At 40.1% G+C, this 15000-nt stretch overlaps 1 protein-coding gene across 1 annotated transcript in view; it reads left to right on the top strand.

Annotated features, from left to right (window-relative positions):
- The window catches only part of LOC135219191 (hemolymph clottable protein-like), a 300161-nt gene that overhangs the window by 265901 nt on the left and 19260 nt on the right, over positions 1-15000 (top strand). The window contains exons 28-29 of the mRNA XM_064255746.1: positions 744-919; positions 2360-2509. Coding sequence (XP_064111816.1) covers positions 744-919; positions 2360-2509 — 326 coding nt within the window. The remainder of the gene's footprint in view (positions 1-743; positions 920-2359; positions 2510-15000) is intronic.

Here is a 15000-nt window from a genome sequence, read left to right as displayed (position 1 = left end):
ACAAAATCATTATAGTGCAGTCAGTATTAAACTAATACCGAAAAACCTCTTAACCATTTAAGCCTTTCTTCACCTGTAAGGTAGCATATAAATATATCTCCCCAAAGTGTAACTCTGGGACATATGTGGGATCTGCAAAAAGGTTATTAAGGGTCAGAATTGATTTGCACAGGAAGTAGGCACTCAAACGTTGAGCATTCGAATATCAAGAATCATGGAAAAGTTTGCAAAACCTATATCAAAAGAGACGATTTTTGCATCATAGGAAAAATGCAAAATCTTCATGAACTACACAATTTTAGAGTTGTTGGTTGTTCAACAGCTGGGTCCCCAGTTGAATAATACCCAAACTTCGATTCAACTGTATCTTATCTAACTTGTCTTCTTTTGGTTTCTCTCATGTCATTCAGTCTTCTTTTCTCTAACTGAAGGTTAGTCAGCAGTCTTAGCTTTTAAATGTATTTTTGTACTAATTGTAAATTTTAGTCTTTAAGTTTTGTGTTTTCTAACAAATTTCAGATTGTTTTATAATTTTATATGTATTGACAGATCCCCATATGTAATAAAGGTAATACATACATATTACAAAACGTCGGATTAAAGATAGGACAAATGTAGAAATCTGCATGTTTCCTTAGTCAACCGATGATTTGTGTGCTATGTATACTCTACATATTGGAACAATGTTTCTTAATTGCAGCTTAAATTATTATAATTTTAATATCTGATTACCTCTGTTGTAGATGTGGGTAACATCAAGACAATTGGCCTAAGCATGAGGACATCAGGATCAGTTGATCTTAAGTACAGAGTGTATACAACGATCATTGAAAATGACTCCCAAGAGATGCAAGACACCAGATTTAAACTGTTATTTTATCACGATACGCCCATGGGACTTGCCAGTGAAACATTTATGGTTAGTGCAGATTTGAAACTTCCTTGAAAGACTGTAAAAAATGTTCAGCCTGGTTACAAAGTCTTTTAAGCCATTTATTTGCAAGATAGTTTGGGAATTTTTGGCCAGTAAAACTTATTTAATTTTGGGACGAATTGTTCTTACAGTGAATGAAAATTTTGGAGCCCATTCCATAATAATTTAAATGGTTTTGATATTTTGAGGTTACATTCTGCAAGAAAAGCTTATAAATTATTGTATTAGGTATATAGACTAAATTATTGTTGGGCTTTATTTGAAAAAACTTTTAGTAGCAAACAGAAATAGAAGCACAGTACTAATAGTGTTATGATAAAACAATAGTAGTTCCTTGAGACAGACTTCAGAGCATAAGGATTTTACTAAATAGATATGCATCACTCAAATATGTCAATATATTATAATAGATTATCGGAGTTTGGTAGATCAAAAGTAGAAAGATACTGTTTAGATCAGTAATACATGAATGAGAATTTTGAAGATCAATTCCAACCATATAGTTAAAAAAATCTCTTCATTATTTCTACTTATTAAATATGCACAGATCAGCTGTACCTGTCTCAAAGTTTAGTATGTTGATAACAGGAAGATCAGAATTCTATAAATTATTTTATACTTATTAGATATGCATAGGTCAAAGAAACCAATGCAAGAGCTTGTGAAATCAACAACAGTAAGACCATCACTATACTCAGGATTGAAGGTAGAATTTTTCACATAACTGGCATTCATACTTAGCGATACCCGTTTCAGGTTAAAAGAACAGTAACAATTGCTGAATTTCGGCCATTATTTATGACCATGCACAGTTTAGAATATAATTAAGTTGAAAGTCACTCCCAACATCTTTGCTGTATGATCATTGTTTCCCAAGTACAGATACTACATAATCTGGAAAGTACCAGCCTCAGACTTTCAAGTGTGCAAAAAATATTCCAACCTTGCAGACACAGTGTTCATGGCATTATTTCTTATGTAATACATACACATAGATCAGAGATACTAGTCTCCGAATTTATAGAATCAGTAACAGAGGCCAAACAATCCCAGAACTCTGATAACTATTTCCTCTTTTTGCATGCTTAGAACAGATATACCAGTTTTGGATGAGGGATATTGTGTCAGAGAGAGGAGGCTCAACCCTAAATTTACAGAATACTATATATATTTTTCACATACAAAAGCTGCTGTCAAGGTTACTGTTTGGGAACAGGAATTTGGGTCATTATTTTCCTCTCATGTTTTACATGCCTAAAACCCCAGAGTCACTGAATTCAAGGCATTCATTGACAGCCAGGACGTTCACTGAATTCAGGACACTGTTACTTAAAGTAGTGCATGTTAGACTTAGATCAAAGATACCAGTCTGAGTTTGGAAAAGTAACTGAAATGCTAACATCAAAATCATTTGATTACTTGCAGACTTGCTTTGATGTTGGTTTCCAAAGACCAGATATCCTTCCATTGACCTCGGTAGAAGAAATTCTGAACAAGGACTTCAAGTCACAACTCTTGGGAAAGGTTTGGCATGGTAGATCGTGTGAAGAGGCAAATTTAGTTTTGGACATAAAGGTAAGAGAAGTTCAAGTTTACTTAGTAATGCCACGCAATTTATGTATGTGCCTCCTCCACAGTTTGAGGAGGCCACTTTGAGTGTCAGTTAGTAGGTAGATGCACCTTCTCGGAGTGAGTGTCATATCAGCTTCCTAGGTCTATTGGCTGTCTTTCCATCTCAGAAAATTTAGATCTCCAAAAAGGGATCTTCATTTTGTTCATTCTAGCCAATCTGACTGCAATGTCTTCTATAAAGAGGTTAGGCTCATGCTGAACTCCCAAGTCAGTAATCTAACATGCTTCCACAATCTAGACATGGACCAGTTTGCCACAAGTGAGAACCATCAGCTTCCATAGTATGTGTCTCTGAACCTGGAGATTCAGGCAATAGCAAGAGATGCATTCCTACAAGACTGGACAAAATGGAGGATGAAATATCTTTTTCCTTCATTGTCCCAGATTTCAAAAGCTATGAGCAGTATATGTATAGTGGTCCCCCACATTCGCAGGGGATGCATACCTGACACCCCCACCCCCCGCAAAAAGCTAGAACCCGCAAATAGTTGGAACTCCCCTCTAAAAATGCTTATATCTGCCCATCTTGAAAGTTCAAATACCAAATGTATATTAAAGTATCATCCTACATCAAATATACCATTGAATTGATATTAATATAATTTCAAAGTCATCTTAAACATTTTACCATTTGCACTATATACACAGCCAGAGAGAGAGAGAGAGAGAGAGAGAGAGAGAGAGAGAGAGAGAGAGAGTGTTACAAGGAGTTACAAGGATTAGGATGTCTTAAAGACTTGTTAGTCCATCCGAGGAGACATCATATGCTCACTTATCTGTAGGAGCAGGTTTTACTGTGCATTCACAGTGTCCTAATGATTTTGTCTAGCTTTCTTTTAAACTCTTCCACACTGTTGCTGTTTACAACTTCTGGTGGCAGTTTATTCCATGTGTCACATATCTTGTTTGTAAAAAAGTTCCCACAATGGGATGTGTTGTATTTCTTCAGTTCTAGTTTCCACCCATTATTTCTTGCCTGGTTTTTGTTTAATGTGATTAGGTTACTGTCTACTTTTGTTATGCCTTTCAGTATTTTAAATGCTTCTGCTAGTTGTCCTAGCAGTCGTCGTGTTTCTAAGCCATATGTGTTCAGGCTCTCAAGTCATCTTCGGTAACCTATTTACCTGATGGATGGAATTAACTTTGTGGCTCTTGCTTGTACTCCTAATCTATTTATATCTTTTCTTAGTGTTGGTGACCAAAACTGTACTGCATATTCAAGATGGGGTCTAACTATTGACGTGTAGAGCTGCAGCAGTTTCCTTGTTCTGTATATGAACTGCCTCTGTATGTATCCCACTAGTTTCTGTGCCTTCTTTTCAGCTTTTATGCACTGTTTTGTGGATTTTAAGCCTTGGTAATAATGACTCTTGTTCCACACTATTTATGTCATTCCCAAGCAGCATGTAGCTGGCATGAGGGTTGTATGTTCCTATTTGTAACACTTTATACCTATCTACGTTAAAAGGCATTTGCCATTTTTTGACCACTCTCCTATTTTCATTAGATCATTTCTTAAACTTTCCACTGCATCTGGGTCAGAGAGAGAGAGAGAGAGAGAGAGAGAGAGAGAGAGAGAGAGAGAGAGAGAGAGAGAGAGAGAGAGAGAGAGTGAAATGGAAAGATTACAGTGGAACCTCTACATATGAAAGTCCCTACTTACGAAAAATCAAGGTTATGAAAGCAAAGACAAAGATATTTTTGCTTTTGTGTACGAAAATAATTCAGGTTGCGAAAGGGTGTATGTACTGTAAACCGAAATTCGCCCTGGCCGCTGAGAACAATTTTAGACCTCGCGCGCCGCCAACTGAGTAGACTCGCCACCATCCTCCCGCTTTCCCATTGGTTCCTGATATTAGTCACCGCCGTAAGATCCTGCTCTCCTATTGGTCAGTATCTGTCCCATCATCCCTCTGTGTAAAGGCGTCCTTCAACCATTTTGTCGCATCAGCGTTATTGTACGCACATGGAATTCATTCGTTCACATAGATTTCGTTTGTTAACATAAATTCGTGTTAGTGATTTCACTTTCTTTGTAGTAAGTTACTTTATCGTGTTGTGTGTGATCGCTAAGGAATACGGCCGAAATCCGTCGACAATAGGCACCATCCTTAAGCAGAAGGAAGCCATCAAAGCAGTTAAACCTTCCAAGGGCGTGACTATTTTGTCCAACAAGAGGAGCCACGTGCATAATGAGATGGAGAGGCTGCTTCTTGTATGGATTAAAGACAAAGAAATCGCTAGCGATACGATAACCGAGACGGCAATCTGCCAGAAGGCCAGCGCTATTTTCGGTGATCTAAGTGCCCAGGCCAAAGACGACGGAGAAGGGACATTGACGGCAATCCCAGACTTCAAGGCTTCTCAGGGTTGGATTGATAAATTTCGTAAGTGGACTGGCATCCATTCAGTGGTGTGACATGGGGAGGCTGCCTGCTCGGACATGAAAGCGGCCGAAGCCTTTATTAAGACGTTCGACGAGATGACAATCAAGGAAGGCTACAGTTCTCAGCAAGTCTTCAACTGTGACGAGACTGACCTTTTTTGGAAAAAAATGGCTCGTCGGACGCATCACGGAGGAAGAGAAGCTAACCAGACATAAGCCCATGAAAGACAGGCTTACTCTTGCACTTTGTTCTAACACCAGTTGGGGTTGAAAGGTGAAGCCCATACTTGTGTATCATTCCGAGACTCCTCGAGCCTTCAAGGCCCACAAAGTGCTAAGGAGAAGCTTCCAGTGATGTAGAGGGCTAATGCGAAAGCCTGAGTAATGAGACTTTTGTTCACCGAGTGGGTAATCTGTGTTTCGGCCTGACAGTGAAGAAATTCTTGGAAGAGAACACCTCCCTCTGAAATGTCTGCTGTTGTTGGACAATGCCCCTGCTCACCCTCCTGGCCTCGAGGAGGATATCCTAGCAGAGTATGCTTTTATCAAGGTTCTTTATCTTCCGCCTAACACCACCCCTCTCCTCCAGCCCATGGACCAGCAAGTGATATCAAACTTTAAGAAGCTGTATACAAATCTTTTCAAGAGATGTTTCGACATCACCGATACCACAAACCTCACCTTGCATGAATTTTGGAAGGAGCATCGATCAAGCTTGGCAGGAGGTTTCAAGGCGAACCTTGAATTCTTCATGGAGGAAACTCTGTCCTGATGCCGTATCCGCCCCAGACTTCGAGGGATTCAACGTGGGGGAAGCTGATGCAGATTCAGAAACAGTTGACGATCCTGAAACTGTTTCGCAATCAGATCTTGATGAGATTGTTGCACTCAGCAAGTCCATGGGGCTGATCGTCGATGAGGACGATATCAATGACCTTCTTGAGGAGCACCAAGAGGAGCTTACGACGGATGACCTGAAGGAGTTGGAGGCCATGCAATATACTGTTGTTCAAGAAGAGTTCTCTAGCAGCAACAAGGAGAAGGAGGAGGACCCTATGACAACGGCAGAAATTAAGGATGTTCTAGCTGCTTTTCATAAAGTGCAGTCATTTGTAGAAAATACACCCTGAAAAGGCTCGCACAGGTCGTATGCTTGCACAGTTCGATGACATTTGCCTGAGTCATTTCAGGAGCATTTTGAAAAGCAGGCAGAAGCAATCTTCTTGGATAGTTATTTTGTAAAGAGGCCTTTAGTAGTAAGCATACAGGAAAGTCTAAGTGATACAAAAAACAGAAAATTGAAAGTGGTGAAGAAATTGAAATTTTGTACATTCAACTTCCCTGTCAGATATATACTTAGCTATAGACTCCGTCGTCCCGACAGAAATTCGAATTTCGCAGCACACACTACAGGTAGGTCAGGTGATCTACCGCCCTGCCGCTGGATGGTTCCTGTTTACAAATCAGATTTTCTCTGTCGCCGGTGCCTACAACATCGTTGTTGGTACCTCCTGACTTGATTTTCGTTTTTCATCGCCATCAATCTTCTGGGCTATCTTTTGCAGGGAAGTACTGGGTCTTTGGTTTGGCATACGCTTTTAGTAACTTTTTAATGAATTTGGCTTCGAATTTTCGAAGAAAATTTCACGTGAAACTACCGATTTTTTCGGTAGACACTCACATATTTTGCAATAAAGGGAAATATTAATATCTATTTACTAATACGTGTAAGAAGTGTTAAAACTTGATTGAGGAAATATAAACACTCTAACTTCCTACTTAAGGAAGTCAGAAAAGCATATGACTAGAAACGCTTCCTTTAGAAGCTTTAATAAGCTCGTGCTAGCGAGCAGTTAGAGTATTAACAGTACTAGTAGTTGTTGCATTCTCATCACCTTCTTACCTCACAGAAACTACAAATTCATCTTGTGCAAATTTGAAGAATAAATGGAGGGAGCTCAAAATGCGAGCTCTTAAAAAAGGTAAGAAGTGAATATAGTGTTCCCAGTGCAGTGGAGGGTGAGTCTGATCGGCTCTGTCTCGCTCCCAGGCCTAGACCTCTTCCAAGCTCCCAGGCCCAGAGGAGAAGGAATGTCGAAAGCCTTACGGAGGTTACGGAGAATCCCCACCGATCAGGCGTCCCCTCGGCAGGATCTGGAGCATCCCAGACTGCCAAGGATCGCCATTGCAAAGTAATCCTTAAAAAGTGCGTCTCTTCTTCCGATTCTTCATCTTACATCCAAAAGACAAAGAATGGACATGTTTGGAGTTCGGACGATCTATCAGCAGCCAGGCTCAAACCGCGTTCCAACAGCCAGGCGCGAGCCACGTTCCAGCAGCTAGGCGCGAGCCGCGTTCCAGCAACCAGGCGCGAGCCGCATTCCAGCAGCCAGAGTTCCTGTCTGCTGATAAGAAGCATGAAGGTGTGTCTGTTCTTCCTCCTCCACCTGGGAGTGTTCCGCTTTCAAGCAGACAACAAGCTCCTCGAGATGAGTGATCTTCTTCAGATCTAGAAGAGCCTATTTGGCGAGAAGCGCCAGCCAGGCGAGAGGCGCCTTCCAAGGCATAAGGATCTTTCCAGGCGCGAGGAGCCTAGCAAGGCGCGCGGAACCTCCCACACAAGCGGAACGCTCCTGGCGCGAGTTGCCTTCCAGGCTCGCGGAACTTTCCAGGCGCGAGGCCCCAGGATATCCCGAATCGCCTTATGAGAGAGAGGTCAGTCGTGAGGCTCCTCTTTTTAGTTTTTAGCAGGATCAGCCTTCTCCTGGCAAAGGCGCAAGATGTCGCACAGGCGGCTGTCGCTTTTGTCAGGATGATTCTGATACTGAGAGAAGCCCTTCTCCAATATTCAGAAGACTGCTGTAACAGGCAGTTCGTCTCAGCGTGGACTCTCTCCTTCATTCATACTCTTCCCTCATTATGACGAGGCAAGAGCTACGGGAGTTTTTCTTAATAAGAATCTCATCTATTCGGCGTTCAGGAATGACTGCAGAAAGGGAACATCAATCTTCCTTCCGTAAGCTCAAGATCTGAACAGGAATCCTGTCCCTTCCGCGATTTCTGTGGAAATCACGAAGACTTAACGAGTTCCTGGATTAATTTCCTTCCTTAGGAAGATATTAAACGTATTGTCAAGTAAGCGCACAACACATAATTGACAAAAAATGTATACTCTTTGTATCTTAATGGGTTAGTTCTCATTGACAAAGATCTCAATACATCTTATTGCGTAAGCATATAAGCTCTCTTGGACAAGATTCGGAGGAGCTCTCATTCATTGATTAGAGGCTCTTCCAGGTAATAGACACATAGAATACGTCCTTATGTCCAAGAGAATAGGAAGCTTGAGAGATTCTCTTCGATCCTCGGTTCTCACTTGGGATCTCCTTCGGCTAATACTAATTCGTTCTATTGATGAAAAGAATGAAGATAGTAAATTTCCATTCTCTCTCGGCCTCGGCGAGGAAAGAATGTAGTAGAGAATTTGGTGTATAGGACTACTGTATGGTCAAGTCATATGCGCATAACGTAGTTACCTCTATGGTTGGTAACTGAATTCCCTGTATCCTTCCACTTGTCTATATAAGTTATTGTTAAAAATAAAGGCGGTGTCCAGCACCGCCATTTCTAAAAGAGACTTAAAGGTAGAACGGTTAAAATTGTGAAAGTACGAATCAGGTTGGGGAAATAACTTGTCTAAAATTATGCTAATGGTCTCCCTAACAGGAACATTGGTAAAAAGGGATTCAACATCAAAGCTCGCCATAAATGTATCAGAATCTTGGGGGAGTACTGATTCTTTAAACGATTTTGAATTTGAAACGGTATATTGATTCTTAGTTAAAGGTTCAAGCAACGGGACTAAAAATTTTTAACAATAACTTATATAGACAAGTGGAGGGTATGGCTGTGGGGTCTCCGTTAGGTCCTACCTTTTCCAATATCTTTATGTGCTCGCTGGAAGAGCGCTTTTTGGACGAGTGCCCTCTTTCCTTCCGCCCTTTATTTTATAAAAGATACGTTGACGACACCTTCACCCTTTTCAGGCGTAATTTTGATTGCGATGCATTTTTAGAATTCATTAATTCATATCACCCAAATATTAAGTTTACCCTTGAAAGTGAAATGAACGACTGTCTTCCGTTTCTAGATGTAGAAGTATTTCGTGAAAACAGTAAGTCTAACACTACAATTTTTAGGAAAAAGACATTTACAGGTTTGGGAACGAATTTTCATAGCTTTTGTTTTAGTAATTTTAAATCTAACTCAGTTTTTACCATTGTATATAGAGCCGTCTCCCTTACGTCTAACTGGCACGTATTTCATAAAGAAATTGCCTTTCTTTTAGCATATTTTAACGATAACTGTTTTACCACCAAGCTCGTCAACAGAATTAATTACAAGGTCCTTAATAAAGAGTTTTGCACCAACACCAATGAAATTAATGTTCCAAAGCTTCCTTTTTATGCCCGATTCCCATATTTACACAATGATTCCTTTAGGGCCAAATTTACAAAAATCGTACAAAAATACTTTGGCGTATTAAAGGTAAAACTCATTCCGGTCAATCCACTAACAATTGGATCCATGTTTAAATTTAAAGATCGTTTATGCCCCCTCATGTCCTCTGGTATAGTGTACAAATATTCTTGTCCCAGATGTAGTCTGGGAACTTATGTGGGTTCTTCTCAGAGGATGATGAGGGTTCGCATAGACTGCCACAAGGGAGTTAGTTTCCGTACTGGATGTTCAATATCAAATCCCGAACAGTCCAGTATACGTGAACATAGCAAAAAATGTAAAGTTGATATTAAATATGAGGATTTTATTATTGTTGGTCAAACCTCCAGCCCAAATGAACTTTTGATCCTGGAGAGCCTTTTTATTAAACAACTTGTTCCGCAGTTGAACAACCAGACCACCTCCACCCCCTTGTTTCTTTCTTAAGCCTGTGTTTCTGTGTACATTCTTTTAGTTTTTATTTATCTTTTACCATGGTAGGTCGACCTCCAGTGCTCCTCAAATATTTTTTAACTTTGTATTTTACTAATTTATTTATTTAGTTTTTTTATTTAACTTTCTATCTGAACTTTTAACTAACGTATGTGCTTTTAACTTCTCGTGCTGTTTTATCAATTGTTAGTATATTTTTATCTGTGTGAAGTTTCGGTTTTCATTTTAACTAGTTTGTAAATAATTGTTAGACTATTTTCAAATCAATTTAATTTATATTAGTCATTATTTATTATACAGACCCTAAAGATGCATTCTGCCGAATGCAAAACGCGTCGGAATAAAGTGTAAAATACTTCGCCATGTTTGTTCCTGCTCCTGCTCCCTATTCATTTTATCACTTTGGCTGACTCGCCTGCTTTCTCCGTTCATATATATATATCTATATATTATATATATATATATAATATTATATTATGTATAATATATAAATATATATATAATATATATATATATATATATATTACATATATATATAATATAATATATATATATAATATTAATATATATATATATATATAATCATATATATATATATATAATATATATATATTATATATAATATAATCTTTATATATTATTAGATTTATATTATAATTTAGATATTTATAATATTTATATATATATATATATATGAATAATTATCACATCAAACAACCGTGATCCATTTATATATCAATTCAAGCTACAAATGTCCTTTAATATCTAAATTCACTTTACCTCCCAAATGATATATTTTCATATATGTACCGAAGGGGATTTTTTGTTGATAATAATTTCGTCCCCCCGCCCCCCAGGGATCGAACCACCGTCCAAGTGGACGGGGACGAAATCAGGACAGTCAGTGACGCTATCAATCAGCCAACAGAGACGCTGTAAGTTCATATCGATTCTGACCCTTACACAAATCACCCTCGATCTCGGTGCTTCGTAATTAGAATCGATATGAAACCCCGTCTACCGTTGTTAGCCAATTCGAGCGTTTGACAGCACGTAGCCTTTGTTATGAATAATTATCACATCAAACCGTGATCCATTTATATATCAATTCAAGCTAGAAATGTCCTTTAATATCTAAATTCACTTTACCTCCCCAAATGATATATTTTCTATATATGTACCGAAGGGGAATTTTTTTGTTGATAATAATTCGTCCCCCCATGGGATGGGATTGAACCACCGTCCAAGTGGGACGGCGGGGACGAAATCAGGACAGTCAGTGACGCTATCCAATCAGCCACCAGAGACGCTATAAGTTCATATCGATTCTGACCTTACCAAATCACCCTCGATCTCGGTGCTTTCGTAATTAGAATCGATATGAAACCCCCGTCTACCATGTTTAAGCCAATTCGAGCGTTTTGACAGCACGTAGCCTTTTGTTATGAATAATTATCACATCAAAAACCGTGATCCATTTATATATCAATTCAAGCTACAAATGTCCTTTAATATCTAAATTCACTTTACCTCCCAAATGATATATTTTTCATATATGTACCGAAGGGGGAATTTTTTGTTGATAATAATTTCGTACCCCCCATGGGATCGAACCACCGTCCAAGTGGACGGGGACGGAAATCAGGACAGTCAGTGACACTATCCAATCAGCCAACAGAGACGCTATAAGTTCATATCGATTCTGACCATTACAAAAAATCATCCTCGATCTCGGTGCTTTCGTAAATTAGAATCGATATGAAAAAAAAAAAAACCCCGTCTACCATGTTAGCCAATTCGAGCGTTTTTGGACAGCACGTAGCCTTTTGTTATGAATAATTATCACATCAAACCGTGGATTCCATTTATATATCAATCAAGACTACAAATGTCCTTTAATATCTAAAATTCACTTTACCTCCCAAATGATATATTTTCATATATGTACCGAAAAAGAAGGGAATTTTTTGTTGATAATACTTTCGTCCCCCACCCCCCATGGAATCGAACCACCGTCCAAGTGGACGGGGAAGAAAATCAGGACAGTCAGTGACGCTATCCAATCAGCCAACAGAGACGCTATAAGTTCAAATATCGATCTGAACCTTACAAATCACCCTTCGACTCTCTGGTGCTTTCGTAATTTAGAATCGATATGAAACCCCGTCTACCATGTTAAGCCAATTCGAGCGTTTGACAGCACGTAGCCTTTTGTTATGAATAATTATCACATCAAACCAGTGATCCATTTATATATCAATTCAAGCTACAAATGGTCCTTTAATATCTAAATTCACTTTCACCTCCCAAATGATATATTTTCATATATGTACCGAAGGGGAATTTTTTGTTGATAATAATTTCGTCCCCCCATGGGATCGAAACCCACCGTCCAAGTGGACGGGGAAGGACGAAATCAGGACAGTCAGTGACGCTATCCAATCAGCCAACAGAGACGCTATAAGTTCATATGATTCTGACCTTACCACAAATCACCCTCGATCTCGGTGCTTCGTAATTAGAATCGATATGAAAAAACCCGTCTACCATGTTAGCCAATTCGAGCGTTTGACAGCACGTAGGCCTTTTGTTATATGAATATTATCACATCAAACCGTGATCCATTATATATCAATTCAAGCTACAAATGTCCTTTAAATAATCTAAAAAATTTCCACTTACCTCCCAAATGATATATTTTCATATATGTACCGAAGGGGAATTTTTTGTTGATAATAATTTCGTCCCCCCATGGGCTTGCTGAGCCTGATCTCTAGAAAGGATAACCATCTCCTTGGGGACCTTATCCTCTCTAACCAGAGCTGCCTCCGTAAGCCTAACATAACCTATAAATGGTGGCTGTAAGCCTTCGGGGAAGAACTCTAAATCCTCGAGTCTACGTGTTCCACAGCCTTCTATAGTCAACATCCCGTTGACAAACGGAGTGAAGTTCGCCACCCTCTAAGGATTACTAGGGTGGAACGGAGGGAGCGTGGACCCGTCAGGCATGCTCTGACCTTGCACCAAGTTACTAGGAGGTGCCGGAACTGCCGACTCCTGTCTGAGACCTGCAATCGGGGAGTCCTGTGTACCTAATCTCTTAAACACTTCTTCAAACCTTGCTGCAACCGAACTTACTAAGCTACCTAGGCTACTGACCTGATTTAAAATATTTGTGTTGAACAGGTCTTGGCCGACTAAAGGGGAATCTTTCTGCCCTCCTTGCGGTACCTTATGAGGTATCCGATCCCTAGATGTTGATGGAATGGGACTTGTGGGGCAATGGGAAGAATTCCCTCATTGAGACCTTGGATTTGAAGACTTAGAAAGAGACTTCAGCCTAGGTTTAATATGTGTATGAACACCTGGCACCTGTCCAGGCCTTGGCTTTGACTCGATTTGCCTTTAAGCAAGGTTTTACCCGAAGGTTTTCTCTTTAATTTAGGAATCACAGAGAAGGAATGCGACCTGGAAGGGGGCAACCCTCCTGTGAAACCCATGAAGGAATTGGAAGTAGAGGGAGTGGAAGAATCAGATTCACTCGAGGAAAGACCCCGATGACTAACTAAGCTAGCCTCATTAACACTGTTACCTGTACCCAGATCTAGTGTAACGGGCAAATCCGCAACCACTTCAAGTGACACTCCTTCCAACCCAAGGTCCGGCAACTCCGCCTCTTGCTGTTCCATAACTGAATCTTGAATAGATTTGATAATTGGTGCTGCGACTTTTGGGTCAACGTATCCGGCAGATATCCCAGCTGGGAAGATCAAAGCTGCCATATCTTGAGATAGTATATACGGCTTGGCCTTCCCTACGTTCCATCCAAAACCTCCAACCCAGATCTTGAGGGTGGAGAGTGCAGCATCCTTAACAGACTGCTCCGCCTGTAAAGCAAAGAATGTGTCATCTTCGAGTAAATATCATTCCTATACTTTGATCATTATGCTTATATATGTTGATTAATTAATGTAATTTAATTTAAATTAAATTTTTTTTTTCTTTTAACACTATATTAACACAAGTAGTGTAATATAATTTCAACGCAATATGCATAGAACAAGCAGTGCGGTAACTTACCGAAGAGGTAACCTATTGCACCAAGTCGTAGCAGGCAAAGCAGTTTGCGTGATGCCAGACTACGGAATCTTTCAGCAACACTGCGCACGGGGCATGGCCCCGGCAAACATCATGGACACACGGATCCTGTAGAGTAGCATTACAGCCGGCAACCAGACACTGGGTGGCCTGTAAGTGGAATAATATATAAGAACGATTGCACAAACTTATTAGGATACTTGTGATGATAATGTAATATGCCGGAGCATTCCGGACTGAAAAAATATAAAATATATATATATATATATTTATAGATATACGTCCCGGGAACTGTGTAAGAAATAAATCAACCCGGAACTGTATGACCCGGGAGGGATACACATAGTATCCCGGGACGGCCACATGAACTTCCAAGTTCCGTGGCAAAACGAAAATAAAATAAAAACTAAAATAACAAATATATTATCTCCGCCCACGGAAGAGCAACTTCCGTAAACATAGCCCTCAACGACTACCGGAGAAGCTGGAATCTAAACCCGCCTTATGCGGGGAGGGAACGTTTTAGGCGGATGGATGTAAGCTCCGAGAGCCAAAAGAAGCAGAGCACAACAAATCCACGGAAACTGAGGCTGAATACACAGAGCAACCATCAACTCCGGAGGAGATCGGCTGAGAAGCGACACCCACCAACCTAAGGTCCTGGAGGACCCTCTACACCCCCCCTCCACTGATTCGGATCGGCCGTCAGCGACAACCTGAGCGAGAGGAGCACCCAACTACTGGGAGCCCCACGTGATGGGGAGGAAACGAGGACTGATGGGGTGCCGATCATATGACCCAGCGTATCCCCGCGAATAAAGGATCACGAGGAAAACGCAGGGACAGCCTATGTAGGCTAACCGACATAACATCCAACATGTACATAGACAAAATAAAAGAAAATCATGCTTTAACAGGGGGGGAATATGAAAATAAAATCTCGTAAAATATAAAACCGCTATGAAGGCCACCCGATAACGGTGGGTGCAAAAGGGAA

The sequence above is a fragment of the Macrobrachium nipponense genome, chromosome 1 (genome assembly GCF_015104395.2).
Source record: "Macrobrachium nipponense isolate FS-2020 chromosome 1, ASM1510439v2, whole genome shotgun sequence".
In the NCBI taxonomy this organism is placed as follows: Eukaryota; Metazoa; Arthropoda; class Malacostraca; order Decapoda; family Palaemonidae; genus Macrobrachium; species Macrobrachium nipponense.
Note: the sequence above shows the minus strand (reverse complement) of the source record. Positions and strands in the feature narration are given on the sequence as shown.